Source organism: Symphalangus syndactylus, chromosome 14 (genome assembly GCF_028878055.3).
Source record: "Symphalangus syndactylus isolate Jambi chromosome 14, NHGRI_mSymSyn1-v2.1_pri, whole genome shotgun sequence".
Classification (NCBI taxonomy): domain Eukaryota; kingdom Metazoa; phylum Chordata; class Mammalia; order Primates; family Hylobatidae; genus Symphalangus; species Symphalangus syndactylus.
The window spans coordinates 43,222,501-43,239,976 of record NC_072436.2 but is presented as its reverse complement, the minus strand read 5'-3'; the positions used below and the strand labels follow the sequence as shown (position 1 = coordinate 43,239,976).

The window sequence follows — 17,476 nt, the reverse complement described above, 5'->3', positions numbered from 1 at the left end:
GGTGGGGTCTGACGCGGGCCCCGCCCCGCAACGCCCCGCCCCCCCGCGCCCACCTCTCCAGTCCTCGCCCTCCCGCGCCTGCCCCGCCAGTCCCCGCCCCTCCTCGCCCGTACACTCTCGCCCCTCCCCGCCTTCCCGCGCGGCCCGCCTCGCCTTCCCCCGCCTAGCGCGCTCCCGCGCGGCCCGCCCCTGGCCCTCCTCCCCTTCCTGCTCCGGGCCCGCCAGTAGTCGGCCGCGGCGGCGAGGGACTAGGACGCGGCTGGAGCGGCGCCGGGAGACGAGGGGCTGAGAGACGGCGGCGGCCGAAAGCGGAAAGATGCTGGGCGTGGCGGCCGGGATGACCCACAGGTACCGGCCGCGCCGCGCGGCGCCCGCCACGTCCGCCCTGCAGCTCCCGGCGGGCCTTCGGGCCGGGCCGGGCCTGACGCGGGCGGGCGGCCGGGTTTTCCCCGCGGCCTCCCTGCGGCCTCTCCCGTGCGGCCTGGAGCCTGGACCTCCAGGGCTCGGGTGGCGGCGTGGCTGCGTGCGGGCCCGCGGAGGAGACGGCTGCTGTTCATTCCCGGGTGTCCGCGGTGGCACAGGCGCTGACGCCGCCCCGCTGCGCCGAGAGTTCCTTAAGGCAAATCAGTATTTGTCGAGCTAATCATTTATCTTCTAACAGTAGGGATCAGCGGGTCGCAGATGTCTTGGTCTCAGGACCCCTCTTGGGACTAGAGGACCTGCAAGGGTGGCTATCTCCATAGACTGTACTAGAAAGGAAAACCGAGACACTGAAGTTACTATTAACTCATTGAATAAATCCGTGGTATGTTAACGTACATACCACATTTTTATGCAGCATAGGGTTTTGCTAAAACAAGAGTTCGTGGGACGACTGGCGTCCTTTACAGTTTGCGAATCTCTTGAGTTGTCTGACTTAGTAGGGACAACTGCGTTCTCCCATCTGCTTTGCAGTTCAGTCTGTTGCGGTATGTTTTCATATGAGGAAAATCTAATCTTACACAGATTGTAGTTGGAAAAGCGAGTACTGTCTTAATAGCTGTTTCAGATAATTATGGGTATTCTTTATTACTACACCAAAACTACGTAAGTGGAGGTTTCTCAAAGGCTGGTTTGGACGTGGAATCTGAAGCTACTGTCAGTGGACTTTTCACACAGTTTCGTTAAAATTCCTTGGTCTGTCTTGCAGTTCGAATGCAGCTGAAGCTCCTGTCAGTGGCCTTTGCACACAGTTACGTTAAAATTCCTTGGTCTGTCTTGCAGTTTGAATGCAGCTATTACCCATTGTAACACCATGTATTTGTCGTTTGGAAAATATTGGCTCGCTGAGTTTGGCAGATCCCAAGCTGACACATTTCATTAATAGCGCCGAATAACATTCGTTACCATCACTATTGATTTCATTAGGAAAGTCTTTATGTTAAAATCCATCGGATACAAAGTGGTGTTTACAAGTTTTCCAAAATTCGAATTTTCTGTTGAAAGCTTGCTTTTTATCATTGGAAACAAAGTATTTCCAGTTGTTTTCCTCAAAGTGACAGACTCACTTCGTTCAATTTCAAGGAAATGTCTGGCAATACAGGTTTAAATAACCCTAGTTTGTCAGTTGTTCCTTCCCGTAAAAATGGCATTTCATGACACAAGCAAGTTAATTCAGCTCATCGCTCTATTACAGAAGTGCACACCTGCCATTTGGTCACAAGTTAACAAAAAAGAGTCAAAGCTCAAGTTTTGATAACAATAATTTGTACTCCATCATGGACTTTTTTCCTTAAAAAAAAGTATTGACTAGTAAGTTGATATAAAATTTAAAGTATTTGTGAGATATTAAGAATAACGGATATGTAGTGTAATAAAAGAGATAATAGTTTCCTTTTAAGACCTTCATACCTCTCTGGTCCAGTGTCTCTCCCCATCCTATCCCCTTACCATCCTGAATTTACCATTAGTAATTTACTTTTGGGAGGGAGAGTAATAAGTTCATTCAAATTATTGTGCATCCATAACTATCATACATGTCCAGAAATCGTTATCTTACAAAACTGAAACTCTGTACCTATTAAACATTAACTCTCCATTCCCCTCCTCCCTCCAGTCCCTGGCAGCCATCGTTCTCATTTCTGTCTATGACTTTGACTACTGCTGGTACCTCATATCTCATGTAAGTGGAATCATACACTATTTGCTGTGCATGTCATAGTTTGTTCCTTTTTCTTGCTCAGTAGTGCTCCATGGTATGGATGTACAGCAGTTTAACTGTTCACATGTTGAAGGACATTCAGGCTGTTAGTTTTGGGCTATTAAGAAAGCCACTACGAACAAATAGACAGGTGTTTGTTGTTGTTTGTATTTTTTTGGTAGAGACAGGGTTTCGCCATATTGTCCAGGCTAGTCTAGGGGTTCCAAACTCCTGGGTTCCAGCAATCCACCCACCTCAGCCTCCCAAAGTGCTGGAATTTTGGAGCCACTGTGCTCCGCCTGTCTAGGTTTTATGTGAATGTAAGTTTTCCTTTTCTGGGATAAATGTCCAAGAGTGTGCAATTGTCAGGTTGTACAGAAATTGTATGTTTAGTTTTTTGAGAAACTGACAGTTTTTTTTCCAGCATGACTGTACCATTTCACTTAAAAAGTGAAATTGACATTATTTTCCTGTGAGTACATAGAGGTAAAGAATTCAGGGACACTACCATGGCCCTCTTTAGTGCTAAGCGGCCAGCAGTTGTACTGACTGTTGTTTTTGCACTACCTGTGTGTCAACACAGTGCACAATGCTACAGTGACTTCTTAGGAATATCTTAGTATGATGAAAATAGTTTTGATCTCTCAGACCCCTTAAAAAGGTCTTGGAGACCCTCAGGGGTTCAAGGCCATACTTTATTTATTTATTTTTTTCTAGCAATTCCATTTATTGGAATTTATCTAAAGGATAACTGGATAAGCACACAAAAATGTATACATTAGGATGCTCATCACAGCCTTTATAACTTAAATGTCCATCAGTGGGGACTAAAAGTACAGTATCTCTTAGTACAACGGAATATTATGCAGCTTTAACAATGATGATAATTAGGTTAGCGTTTACTGACGTGGAAAAAACAGGATACTAATGAGTAATAGGAAAACCCTATTTTTCTAGAATATATATAATGTGTACACATCCATAGGAGAAAAAGTGAAGAACACTATACAGCAATATATTAACAGTGGTTATGTCTGAAAGACCAGCTTATGAGTAATAATTACCTATAATTACCTGTTCTTTATATTTTTCTGTGTGATCTGAATTTTTTTCAATGAAAAATTTTTATCTTTTTTTTTTTTTTTTAACAGGGTCTCACTTTGCCACCCAGCCTGGGATGCAATGGCATGATCACAAGACTCTGTCTCAAAAAAAAAAAAAACTACTTTCTTTTTTTTTTTTTTTTTTTTTTTTTTTTTGAGACGGAGTCTTGCTCTGTCTCCCAGGCTGGAGTGCAATGGCGCGATCTCGGCTCACTGCAAGCTCCGCCTCCCGGGTTCATGCCATTCTCCTGCCTCAGCCTCCCGAGTAGCTGGGACTACAGGCGCCTGCCAACACGTCCGGCTAATTTTTTTGTATTTTTAGTAGAGATGGGGTTTCACTGTGTTAGCCAGGATGGTCTCGATCTCCTGACCTCGTGATCCGCCCGCCTCGGCCTCCCAAAGTGCTGGGATTACAGGCTTGAGCCACCGCGCCCGGCCACTACTTTCTTTTAAATTGTACTTTAATCATACTTTTTATACAAATAAATTCACATTTTTTAACATTTTGTTAAGACTCACCTCACACCTCTAAACTGTTAGTGACATGCCAAATGTTACAACTAAAATTGAACTTCTGTAGGCCATACTTTAAGAACCACTGTTAAAGACATAATCCTAAATGATGAGGGATATGCAGGTACTGGGGATATTTAAAAAGGAACAAATACAAGGTTTCTCTTAAAACTGCTCTTGAATGTTTGTGGTAGTGTGTGTCTTGTAGTTTTGGGTAGTTTTAGTAGGACGTAATAACTAAGACTTGGACCACCATGGAAGAAGCAACTTTCTGCCTTTTAGGATTTTCCCTGATAAGAAAATGGCCAGTGCCATTATGAAGAGGGAAAATGCCATGGGCCTAAGTGTCTTCACACTTTTCAGTGCTCTCTGCCTGTTTGTATGGTGAAAAAATCGAACTGTTGATTTTTTAAAAAGCTAAGGAAAGTTTGGTGGTAGAAAAGATCATTTCAGTTTTGGTGGTTCCGTTTCTTGCAGGCTTAAAGAAAACTGTCCATCAGGATTGTGCTGTCTTGATTTTATTTGATCATTCCCACCCTTTTCCCTTTGCTGTAGCCCCTTGACCTGTCTCCTGGGCAGTTCTTTCCTTTGCTAAATGTGAGTACAACAAGTAGGCTTTCCTTTCCTCCTAGAGAGGGGGACCTTGGAGCCCCTCCACTGGGTCTGAGAAACTTCCATAGCTACAGCAGATCAGTAACAGGAGAGCGGAGCTTTACTCTGAAAGCCTCTATTTTCAATAATGTTGTTTGCTCTTTGGATAATCATTTAAACAAATAAACCTCAGTATAGGTCATGTTCTTACCTAGGTTTGCACTTAAATAGAAGGAAAAACATCCCAAACCATTTTGTCAGTTTTATAGTTCTCGTAACTACACTTTAAGCTGTGGTTTTCCACCCACAGGGATGTCGTCTACATTATATGCTGGACTGTTGCCACATTGTCTTCCAAAAACTTTAAGACACTTGAGAAGCAGGAGCTGCACTACCTGTTGCCGTATACTGTGCATTCTTCAGCAACAGAGGTTTTCTTTTCCCTCTTTCTGATATAATCTCATCTCTTTTATTTGATCACATCACACATTTCCACCCTGGAGCTTACTGCAGGGATGAGTAAGGGAGTCATTTTCCTGCATCTTTTTTCACGTTGGAGCATGTTTTGGAGCTTGATGAGTCTTCATTGACATTTAACAGTGGGGCAGGGCAGCTGCAGATAAAGCAAGGGCTGAAGAGTGCATTCTGTGAGAGGTAGGAAGAAAGCTGAAGGCAGTAGTTCAGCTGCTGGGAGTATGTGCTTGGCAGTGGGAGGCATGGGACGCAGCATCAGCACACCAGGAGTCCAGGGCTTTCAGGATGTCTGAGTAGCAGGCAAGGTAAAGCAAGATAACAGACAACATGCATTTACAAATAATGTTTACACATACTTTCCCTTTCTACAAAAATGGAATCATAGTCATACTATTCTGCAATTGCTTTTTATAGTATTAAAAAAGTTACAGGAAAATATGCAAAACAAAATTTACTATTTTAACCATTTTTAAGTGTACAGTTCTATGGCATTATGTACATTCATGTTGCTGTGCAACCATCACTACCCTTCCTTCCGAGAACTTTTTCATCTTCCCAGACTGAAACTCTGTGTCCAGTAAATACCAACTCCCCATTTCTTGCAATTGCTTTTTTACTTCAACAAGCTGTCTTAGAGTGGTGTGTCTGAGTTTACCTTATGTTTTTTAACCTTAGTTTTAATGGCTGCATAGTATTTCACAGTGTACATGTGATATGATTTATACATCCAGTCCTTGACTAGTGGTTATTTGGGTTCTATTTTTTAATTATTACAAACACTTTGAACATCTCTGCCAGAGTGTTTTTTGTTTTGTTTTGTTTTTGAGACAAGGTCTCACTCTGTCACCCAGGCTGGAGTAAAGTGATGCAGTCATGGCTCACTTAAGCCTCAACTTCCTGGGGTCAGGTGATCCTTTCACCTTAGCCTTCCGAATAGCTGGGACAACAGGTGCATGCCACTATGCCCGGCTAATATTTTGTATTTTTTGTAGTGACAGGGTTTCCCCATGTTGCCCAGCCTAGTCTTGAATTCCTGGCCTCAAGTGATCCGCCCTCCTCAGCCTCTCAAAGTTCTGGGATTACAGGCGTGAGCCACTGCTCCCAGCTACCAGAGTTTTCATAGCTTTCTGAGTGTAGTTAATGTGTACATGAGTGGTTGGGTCCGTGTTCTAGTCCTAGTTCTGTCCCTTCATGGCTTTTTGACGTTGGCCCTGTCAGCATCTTTAAGCCTCAGATTCTTAATTTATAAAGTAATCCCACCTATCTCAGAGGTTGTTGTGATAACTAAATATGAAGGCAAATGCAAATATTTCTGAAAGGATACAGATGAAATTTTTAGTGATTGTTGCTTCTGGAGAGGGAGTCTAGGCACCTGAGAATCCAGGATGAGAGGGAAATTTTTTGTTGTATAGCTTTTTGTACTGTTTTGATTTTTAAAATCATGTGTATGTTTTCATTTTTAAACCATTTAACACCATGCCAGGAACATAGTAGATGCTCAATGAAGTCATCGTTTCCCATCATCCTGGTTCTTTTCCCCTGGACTTATACTGCTGCTAATGGCACCTAACATGGTTGCTTTTGTTTCTTCCTGTCCTTCCCTCCCTATAACCACCTTCTTGCTGAGTTCTTACCTTCGAATTTTCTCTTGAATCCATCGTTTTCTTTTTTCACTCCTTTCTTACTGATTTCCTTTTCACCCTGGTTCTGAAAATCTTTCAAATGAACATAAGATGACAGCATTAAGGCTGGGAAAGACTTGAGAGAATGCAGAGCCACTGCCCTGTGGACTGTAAACTTATTCCAACTGGTTGGAAAAAAAAATCCAGGCACATATTAAGTGTTTGAAGTGGAACAAATAATGTTTTGTGAATGTTTCTAATTTTCATTTAAATGTTGATAAAGTACAGATTCTTTTTTTTTTTTTTTTTTTTTGAGATGGAGTCTTGCTTTGCTTTGTTGCCCAGGCTGGAGTGCAGTGGCGCCATCTCAGCTCACTGCAAGCTCCGCCTCCCGGGTTCATGCCATTCTGCTGCCTCAGCTTCTCGAGTAGCTGGGACTACAGGCACCTGCCACAACACCCGGCTAATTTTTTGTATTTTTAGTAGAGATGGAGTTTCACTGTGTTAGCCAGGATGGTCTCGACCTCCTGACCTTGTGATCCACCCTCCTCGGCCTCCCAAAGTGCTGGGATTACAGACTTGAGCCACCGCCCCTGGCTGATAAAGTACAGATTCTTTTAAAAGGTTTGTGGAATTCGTGGTAGTATTTATATAGTGCGTGCTTTATCTGTTAACATGTGCTAAGAAGACAATCATGGTGATACGAAGATCTAAGAAAATTTATTTAACATTTAAAAAGTGGGTTTATAGATGAAAAAGCTGGAACCTACTGAACTAATGCACTTTAGTGGGTCCCCTGCATTAGCCCTTTATTTAAATACACTGCTTCTTTATTTTACAGGACAGGATTTGCCTAGGAGGTAAAATAGTTTATTCAAGGCCGGAAGTGAGTTAACAGCAGGGTTAGGAATACAGCCCAAGATGTAGTTGTATTGTGGGGTCTCCTCTGCTATATTACGCTGGTTTGCTCTGTTACTTTATTCACATTGCATTGTTACAGTTTGCTGTATATATATATATATTTTATCTTTTTGTCTACAATATATAGTAAATACCTTGAGAACCAAGACCTATAGCTGAGCCCATTAACATAGTACATTTGGAAATGTCTGAATGAATTATGGATATTGGCCCAGAATTGTTCTATTACAGATGTCCTGGATGTCAGTCTCTTTCAAGTGATTCCTTTTGAAGAACACTTCAAAAGTGTTGTTGAAGACCTGGTATTCCTAGCCACATGTGCTGGTGCTTGCAACTTTTTCCTCCCCAGAGAGATCCCTTCCTATTGATGGGCTTCCTTACTGATGCATCAGCTAAGTGACAAATGTTACCAACTACTTAAACAGATACGTTTATTTCTCATTGGTAAATGTAGTTGTTGTTTTGTTTTTGTTTGCTTACTTTTAAAGCTGGGCACATTGCTGTCCCTTATAAAATCTGCCTTGTTAATAGTGAGGAAGGGAGGGAGAATGGACATTGGGTAGGCAGTTGCAGCTTTTGCCACAGCTGGCTGTTTCTCCTTCTCAGTGCAGTAGATTCAACAGGATTTGTTTTTCTGTGCAGGTATAGTGCAGGTGCACCTGACTGATCTGTCATTCATGTTGGTTTCAGATTTTTCTAAAGAACTACTTTGATCACATATTTTCAAAATATTGAGAAGCTGCTTATTGCCTGTCAGGTAGGTCCAAACTCCAGCGCCTGGAATTTAAGGCTGTTTGTGATCTGGCCCAACCCATCTTCATAGCCTTGTCACACACTATTTCCTTAGCCTTTGTCTCTCTAACCCACTGCCTTTTTCTGAAAATGATGATTTCCTGCCTCAGTGCTGTTCATGCCCTTCTCTGGGCCTGGGAAATCATCATCTTTTGTGTTTTCTTGGCAGCTAGGACAAAATTGCCACTTCTCTCATAAAATAACGAATTCCTGGAGCATTAATTTAGCCCCCACCGTGTAGTAGGGAATTAGGGATTCAGAGCTTTTTCTGTTCTCCCAAAGCATTTTGAATTCTTTTCTGGTAATTACCAATTTCTGTTTTTTTTTTTGTTTTGTTTTGTTTTTATTAATTTTTTTGCATACAAAAACAATAAACATTTTCTAAAAATACATACAAACAAAAAGATGCGTATCAAACATATTAGGAAGGTTGCACATGGGAAGTCAGGGAATAGAAATGGGGGTGGGAGTTAAAATAAATGAGAGAGGGACTTTATATGGATCAGTGATAATAACTCAATCCTCTATTTGACAAAGAAGAGGGAGAAGGAAGAGGAAGAAAAAGAAAGTGGGATAAAGGATCAGAAAGGGAGGAAAATAGAAAAAATTAGAGTATGACTCCAGGGTAGACCTGTTTTGTTGTCATTGAGTTGGTTGGTTGGTTTGTCTGTTGTATTCTTCATGTTTCGCCAAGTTGGTCTCGAACTCCTAGCCCGAAGTGATCAACCCGCCTCGCCCCCCAGAGTGCCGGGACCACAGGCGTGAGCCACCACGTCCAGCCCCCACATTGCTTCTGGCCTCCGTGGTAGACCTCCCAGACGGAGCGGCCAGGCAGAGGAGCTCCTCACTTCTACCCAGACACGGGGCGGCCGGGCAGAGGGGCTCCTCACTTCCCAGACGGGGCGGCCAGGCAGAGACGCTCCTCACTTCTTCCCAGACGATAGGTGGCCAGGCAGAGGCGCTCCTCACTTCCCAGACGATGGGTGGTTGGGCAGAGGCGCTCCCCACTTCCCAGACAATGGGTGGCCGGGCAGAGGCGCTCCTCACCTCCCAGACGATGGGTGGCCGGGCAGAGGCACTCCTCACCTCCCAGACGGGGCGGCCGGGCAGAGGCGCTCCTCACTTCTTCCCGGACGGGGCGGCCGGGCAGAGGCGCTCCTCACTTCTTCCCGGACGGGGCGGCCGGGCAGAGGCGCTCCTCACTTCTTCCCGGACGGGGCGGCCGGGCAGAGGTCTGTTTTGTTTTATAGTTTTTTGTATATAGGTCTAATCTTTTCTGCCAAAGTGTAATCTCTGGAAGTAAAGGAATGTCTTAATCAAATTTGTTGAATATCCAAAGAAAAACAAGCTGGACAGTAGGCTTTATTTCTCCTTTTATTTGTTAGTGAATCAAAAAGTTCAGGGCTAGCTCTGCTTAGTGTCTTTGACATTGTTTGAATAAATTCACAAAACTTTGAGTAAGACAGGATCATTTTCTTTGGTTTAGCTTGACTCTACAGTGTATTACAGACTGCTGGCAGAGACCCAACATCATGAAACATTTAGGAGAAATTCAGATGATATTTAGGCATCCTTGTTTAGTTTAGTTTCCTCCTACGCCACTCTTTTGGAAACTCTGTTAGTCATAACCACCTTTTCTTAATTACCTACTTCCACACAAATACCTTAAGGATATTGTTTTATATAATCTTACCATCACGGCCACACCATGAAGTAGGATCTTTATTTTACAGATAAGGAAACCAAGCTCAAGAGGTTAAGAACTCACCAAGTCATACAATCAGTGACAGCTGGGGTTCATACTGAAGTGCCCTGTAGAGCCCTGTGTCTCCTCACTTCATGTCACTGGTCAAAAAGAGGTCACAGCTCGCTAATTGTTTTTCCAAGTCTCAAGGCTTTTTCTTGGCATGTCCAGACAACCTATCCAGTTTTACTCCCTACTACCCTTACGCTTACATCATCTTATTGCCAACCATACCACAGTCCTTCTTTCTGAACTTGATTTTTGTTACTCTGCTAGGAGTAGCTTTTCCTTTTTTAAGGGGGTAGGAGTTCCCAAGTCTTACACTCAAGTCCCAGCTGAAACTCCTCTGTCTTGAAGATGACTTCCTTGGCTGCTTCAACACCTATTAGGCTTTCTTTTCTTGACCTCCCGGAGAATGCATTGGGTAAGATTCAGTTCTTTACCCAAATTTAGTGTGTCTGTATTTGTATGCAACACACAAACTTCATTATTTTTATTTGAACTGTTGGCTGTGCTTGCATATGTGAAAGTGATGTTTACAAATTTTGGAACACATCTTTCAATACAGTTTGTGTCCATTATATACACTGTACTATGCTATAGGGCATGGGGTATACAGCTGTAATAGAGTGAAGGATACATTGTCTGATATTGTAGCTTTGTATGTACAAGTCCCATAAGAGACTGTTTAAAAAGTCTTTTAGAAATTTGGCTGGGCATGGTGGCTCACACCTATAATCTCAGCACTTTGGGAGGCTGAGGCGAGAGGATCTCTTGAGCCCAGGAGTTCAAGATGAGCCTGGGCAACATAGCGATACCCCATCTCTACAAAAAATTTTAAAATTAGCTGGGCATGGTGGCACGTGCCCATAGTCCTGTGGCAGGCTAGGTCTCACTAATGCAGGCCTCCATAACAACTGTTTCAATACTGACTGAGTGGTTAAGTGAAATAGTAAAAGCTAAAAAAGCCAGTGCCCTTATCAAAGGCTGGACTGTAACGGAAACTTACCAAGAGTTTTGTCTAGGCCTTTCCTGGGCCTTAAATTATGACAAAATAACAAAAGAATTCTTAACAAGACCCTTTTAGGATTAAACAAATTTTATTGTGGGTCTGAAGAAACTCCCCAAACTTCTGTGATTTAGTAGGAGACAAGATAAGGGTAATCACCTCAGCACCTGGACCCATTTAGATGAAGTAAATTTACTGAGGATCCAGAAGAAGGTCTCCAGCACTCAGACATTAGTCATAAATTAAAAGAAGTTAATCACTTATGTCTTCAGGTGAATGCACACTTACACATAGACATACAGCTTAGAAGGTATATAAGCTCTGGAAAACTGCAATTTTGAGTTGGTCTGGTGATAATTTCCAGGCGTTCTCCCTGTAACTGGTTGCAGAAATAAAAACTCTCTTCCTCCCCAGTTCGTCTGCATCTCGTTACTGGGCCACGAGAAATAGCAGCCCGACCCTCAGTTTGGTCCAGGAACAGTCCCAGCTACTCAGGAGGCTGAGGTGCGAGGATCACTTGAGCCTGGGAGGTTGAGTCTTGCCACTGCACTCCAGCCTGGGCAACACAGCAAGACTCTTTCTCTCCCTCTCTCTTTTCTCTCTTCTCTCTTTCCCTGTCTCTCTCAAAAAAGAAAAAAGAAATTTAAAGGAGGAAGTGGTAATTTGTTACTAGTTATTATAGATTAGTTGTTACTTATTGAAGACATTAGGACCAGTCAAATGTTATTGGATTCTTAGCAGGTAGAGGTGTATTGGTCATTGTAGGGTTCAACCAGAGGCCTGGCTTATTTGGAATGTTGTAGGGAAAATTCAAGAATCAGGGAGAACAGTGCTCTCAAAACATGGGCTGCAGACTTCTCATGGCATGGGGTTCATGCTAAAAATGCTGATTGCTCAGCCTCATCCCATACTTCTTGAGGAAGGAATGTCATGAAATCTATGCTTTTTAATGTTTTATTATGGAGGATTTCAAACATATACAAAAGCACAGAGAATAATGTGTCTCCGTGTGTTTCCGCTCAACTTCAACAATTATTATTATTATTTTATTTATTTATTTTTGAGGTGATGTTTTTGCTCTCTTGCCCAGGCTGGAGTGCAGTGGCGCTCTTGGCTTATTGCAACCTCTGCCTCTTGGGTTCAAGCAATTCTCCTGCCTCAGCCTCCCAAGTAGCTGGGATTACAGGTGCCTACCAGCACGCCTGGCTAATTTTTGTACTTTTAGTAGAGACGGGTTTTCACCATGTGGGCCAGGCTGGTCTCAAACTCTTAACCTCAGGTGATCCACCCACTTTGGCCTCCCAAAGTGCAAGGATTACAGGTGTGAGCCACCACACTGGGCCAGCCTCAATAATTATTGACTGATGGTAAATCTTTGACTGAAGGCCAATTTTTTTTCACTCTTCTCTCCCCTGTGTCATATTATAGATTTTAATATGTATCCTTAAAAGGTAAGGACTCTTCAAAAAACTGTTTAAATATAACCTCAGCATCACACCTGAAAAAGATGAGTAGTAATTCCTTGATATCATCAACCACACAGTAAGTGTTTAAATTTCTATTTATCCCAAACATCGATTTTATTTTGTGGTTTTTCTAAATTGAGATCTGAATAAGGTTCACAAATTTGATAGGTTGATAAGTCTTTTAGTCTCTTTTAACATATAAGTACACCTTCCATCTTTTTCTTTTCTCTTGTGATTTTGTTGTTGCTGTTGTTGAAGAAATTGCGTGGTTATCTTGAAGAATTTCCTGCCATCTGAATTTACCAGCTTATATCCTCAGGGTACATGGCTTAACATCCATATATATTGGCCGGGCGCGGTGGCTCAAGCCTGTAATCCCAGCACTTTGGGAGGCCGAGGCGGGCGGATCACGAGGTCAGGAGATCGAGACCATCCTGGCTAACACAGTGAAACCCCATCTCTACTAAAAATACAAAAAATTAGCCGGACGTGTTGGCAGGCGCCTGTAGTCCCAGCTACTCGGGAGGCTGAGGCAGGAGAATGGCATGAACCCGGGAGGCGGAGCTTGCAGTGAGCCGAGATCGTGCCATTGCACTCCCGCCTGGGAGACAGAGCAAGACTCCGTCTCAAAAAAAAAAAAAAAAAAAAAACATCCATATATACAGTTTTGTTGCCTAGGCAGGAGTGCGGTGGCTTGATGTCGGCTCACTGCAACCTCCGCCTCCCGGGTTCAAGCGATTCTCCTCCTTCAGCCCCCCAAGTAGCTGGGATTACAGGCATCTGCCACCTCGCCTGGCTAATTTTTTGTATTTTTAGTAGAGATGGGGTTTCACCATGTTGGCCTGGCTGGTCTTGAACTCCTGACCTCAGGTGATCCACCCGCCTCGGCTTCCCAAAGTGCAGCGATTACAGGCCTGAGTCACCGCGCTGGTGCATCCTCTATTATATTAATATATTCTGTAAATTGGTAGTTGGATCTAAAAAAGCAATTCTCAGTTCTTGGTCTTGGGGACCACTTTACTCTCTTAAAAATTACTGAGGACTGCCGTGTCTTTTGGAAATAGGTAACTTGTTTGCTCTTAAGGGCTCATAGCTGGAGGAGAATTTGCCTCAGGATGAATGGTGCCTTGAGTCTTACCCATATCTGATTCAGATGCGCCTCTTTCATAATAAATGGGAAAATGACAGAACTATTTTACCTCACAGGCTGTACAAAAACAGGGACAGGCTGGTTTGGCCTCTGGTCCCCACTTTGCAGACTTTCAATCTAGATTATTATTAATGCATTGGGGGTTTGAAAGATGGAAATATTCTAATTGTTATTGAAGACGTTGCAGGTCCTAGCTGCTGTACTTCTAAAAAGAGAAGCCCTCCTTACCTATTTAGTAATCTGATGATACAATCTGACAGATTACACATCACTCTTATGTTGTTAGCATGTAATCCTGTCTAGTCTCCTACTCAATAATATGTGTATTGCCTTAGCATATATCACTTTAGTATAATACTGGTGTATAGAATCTGTGCTCCAAAAGTACATTGTCTGTGGTATCTAGATAGTCCTTCACTTTTGGATGCTTTAGGTTTACAGAGTACTAAATTAGGGTTGAGGTGTCACTTTCTGACTTGGACTAGTGATTGTTTTCCCTTTCTCTCGGGCTGCTGCCTTCTTTTTTTGTTGTTGTTGTTTTTAGGAGACAGAGTCTTACTCTGTCCTCGAGGCTGGAGTGTGTGCAGTGGATCGATCATAGCTCACTGTAAACCTTGAACTCCTGGGCTCAAGGGGTCCTCCTGCCTCAGCCTCCCAAAATGCTGGGATTACATGTGTGAGCCACAGTGCCTGGGCCACCCTCCTACTCTATAAGTGAATGTTGCTTTTGTATTATGAGCCCCTCTGGTTAGGATGGCATCTGCACTTCTTGGAAGTCCACTGAAATGGTGATAACTTCTCACTCATATTAAGTGATCGCTGTTCATTGGCTGATTGGCATTCCATCATTAATGTTCGGGTCATTTATAGCTAAACCAGCAGAGCCTAGCGGATCATTCTCTAGCCTGTCTAATTTGAGTGATCTTTTTTTTTTAAAAGACAATGGTATAAATAGTTTTATTTAAATATCGTACAGACTTTGAAATGTTCAATGAAAGATAGAAGGAAGATAATCTCTAAAGGGCAAAGTGAGTTGGTTATAGAGACTTAATAAAGCACCTGTAAATTATTTGGGTGTCAATACTGTGCATGTTTTATAATGGAGAATAAAGTTTCCTTAATGATGCTTGTGTTTGAAGTATAACGTTTTGCTTTTCAGTAATGGTCTCCCTGACTATAATTGTGTCTATAACTTTAGTTTGTTACGGAAAAAATGAAATGGCTGATAGATAAGAGTTCTGATTTCATTATAAGGTAAGAAGAAGGGCTGATGGAGTTCATTGGGGGAGTTGTGGTTTGAAGTTGTTTAATGTAAATTTTGAATAAAGGTTTTACCTTGCGCTTTGGATTACAAAGGTGCAGTTAGACTTTGACTTCAACACAAAACTGCTTCCACACTTACTGATAGTGTTGTTAAACTTTTAAGTTGCTGGGAAATAGGCCAAGTCCTGTTGTGGATCGGGTGGTGGATGGTCAGGCAGGACATCCTTAGGGATTGCCCTGCTGTACCCTTCATCACCAAGGGATGGTGTGGGGCAGAGGTGGAATTGATGAGGTTGAGGGTGTCTTTCTCTTCAAACCCTTAGAACATGATGCTTAGTGTCTCTGGCATAGGTCAGTTTGCTAACTGCTGGCTCCAAGAGGCTGGACACTCTTGGGTGGGGTAGTTCTTTCATAGCTGGGCCCACAACACAGATGCAGAAAGAGACAGGTAAAAATGACAGGTGCTAAGCCCATAGTTAGCCAAGAGGGACCGTTGGCAGTTTGACTTATGTCTTCTATCCAGTTGAGATTTGTTCTTTGAGTGTCCTAGAAGCTAAAGCATAAGAATATAGGTTAAAATTTAGCCTGGTTCCTCAGGCTTGTGTTGAACGCCTCTTTCTGTTATTCTAATGGGAAGTTTCAGAACAAAACAATTATTCATTCTCCACTTTCAAATTTTCTCCTTGACAGAGTGTGTGGAGGAAATAGTGCCCCAAATACCAGAGTTTAAGGTCATTGCCTACATTAGAATATATCGGTTCCCTTGGGTTTTACTGGATTGCTGTCAGAATATTTCTTTAGAATACAATACAGACTTTGTCATATTGAAGCATGTTTTAGGGAATATATAGTAGTCTTAATTAGAATCTGGAGATGAAGTAATTCATCCGTCAAATGAGCAGCCTTTTGTTTTAGGAGTGTGGATAGTGATATTTTTGCAATAGCCATGAAACCTTTGTAAACATGGCTAGAGACTGGTTTTCTCTTTTTAAAAATGGGTTCAAGAAAGTAGGAGCTTTGTGACTAGCCCCGTGAAATCTGGAAAGCTGTGTTCACACTTAACCCATTTAATGTATTTACGTGACTGAGGATAATGATGGAAAAATGTGGTTAAAGATTTTAAAATGATAGATATCTAGGACACTAGGTTACCTGGTTAATAAGATGGCTGAGAATTACAATGATATAACTTTGAGGTGGGTGTAAGGGTAATTTCTGAAACAATTTTAACAATGTTTGGGTTTTTTTTTTTTTTTTTTTTCAATGCTGGCTAACCCACATCAGGAAATGAGAACTTTTTTGTCTTTTGGGCATTTTCCAGATCTATACAAAGCATGAAACATCTGCAGATGTCTGTTTAACACAATTTCTTTATACTTCGTAATGGAATGTTTTAACCCTGAGCCTGTGGTATATACTGTATGAAATCTACTTTGTTTTAGACCTGGGTTTTCCAGTATTCGTCAGGTGCTTTCCCTTTGGGAGTGGTATTCATGATGACAGAGGACATTGGTGAAGTGTAGAATGTGATGCTTAATTTTAATACAGAACTGTCTATTGAGTTTGATGAAAAACAAAACAACTTCCAGCAATTCCTCAAAATTTCAGAGGTCTGTTCCCTGCTCCCCCCACCAGTCCCCTGGCAAAGGGTCATTTTGGGACCGTGAGAACAGACAAAAACCACATCTCTGATAATTTGCTCATTCATTTAGAATGCTTTCTGTGACGGAAGTTACGGCAATAGGTTTTGGAATGTGGAGGGTGATGGGAACTCCAAGGATATAAGGCTTGGGAACTCCAAGAATATAAGGCTTGGGAACTTTTTAGAAATGCAGTTTTGTTTTGCACTGTCATGCTTTCCAGGATAAAGCATTACTGGAGATTAGCTGAACAAATGAGATGAAAGCCAAAATATGCAGTTGGATATTTTAGATAAATTTTGATAAGATGTTACTTTCTAAGAATATAGCACTTTTCTACAAAAAGCTACTTACGCTTTTTGAGATACTTAAAAATCTCATGCTCATGGGACAGTGCATTGCATATAGTAGCCATTCAGTGAATACTTGTCAAATGAGTAAATAATGATGCGCAGTATATTTTATTTGGTATATATGGCTTTTTGTTTGGTTTAGTGATATATTTGTGGGGTAGTTGCTAATAAGTAACCCTTCCGTTGACTTGACATTAAATTAGACATGGATTATTTCAATAATACTGTACAAGCACAGTGTTTTTTTTTTGAGACGCAGTCTCGCTCTGTCGCTCAGGCTGGAGTGTAGTGGCACGATCTCGGCTCACTGCAACCTCTGCCTCCTGGGTTCAAGTGATTCTCCTGCCTCGCCCTCCCTAGTAGCTGGGACTACAGGCGTGTACCACCATGCCCAGCTAATTTTTGTGTTTTTAGTAGAGACAGGGTTTCCCCATGTTGGCCAGGATGGTAAGTACAGTGTTTGCTTTCTCCATTAGGAGGCAATGCAGGAACAAGTTACTTGATATGGGAAGAGGCTATATTTTAGATAAATGAAGCTTCCAGATTACTGGGTTAAATTTTTTAGCAGAAACATTAATTTTTTTCTTATGAATTTCCTCAACTTTCCATATTAACATGTAGCTTCAATACTATTAATCAGAATTCCAAGTGGAATT

The 17,476-nt window shown here is 42.3% G+C and overlaps 1 protein-coding gene across 4 annotated transcripts in view; it reads left to right on the top strand.

Annotated features, from left to right (window-relative positions):
* Window positions 1-22: 22 nt before the first annotated feature.
* The window catches only part of LIMS1 (LIM zinc finger domain containing 1), a 156,254-nt gene continuing 138,800 nt past the window's right edge, over window positions 23-17,476 (top strand). The window contains exons 1-2 of one of the 4 annotated variants that reach the window (XM_063616659.1): window positions 176-348; window positions 2,096-2,161. In XM_063616659.1, the coding sequence (XP_063472729.1) occupies window positions 317-348; window positions 2,096-2,161 (98 nt within the window). In that variant the 5' untranslated portion in view covers window positions 176-316. Of the gene's footprint in view, window positions 349-2,095; window positions 2,162-17,476 lie in introns of all 4 variants that reach the window. The other 3 variants (XM_063616657.1, XM_055243849.2, XM_055243847.2) reach the window with 3 other exon arrangements.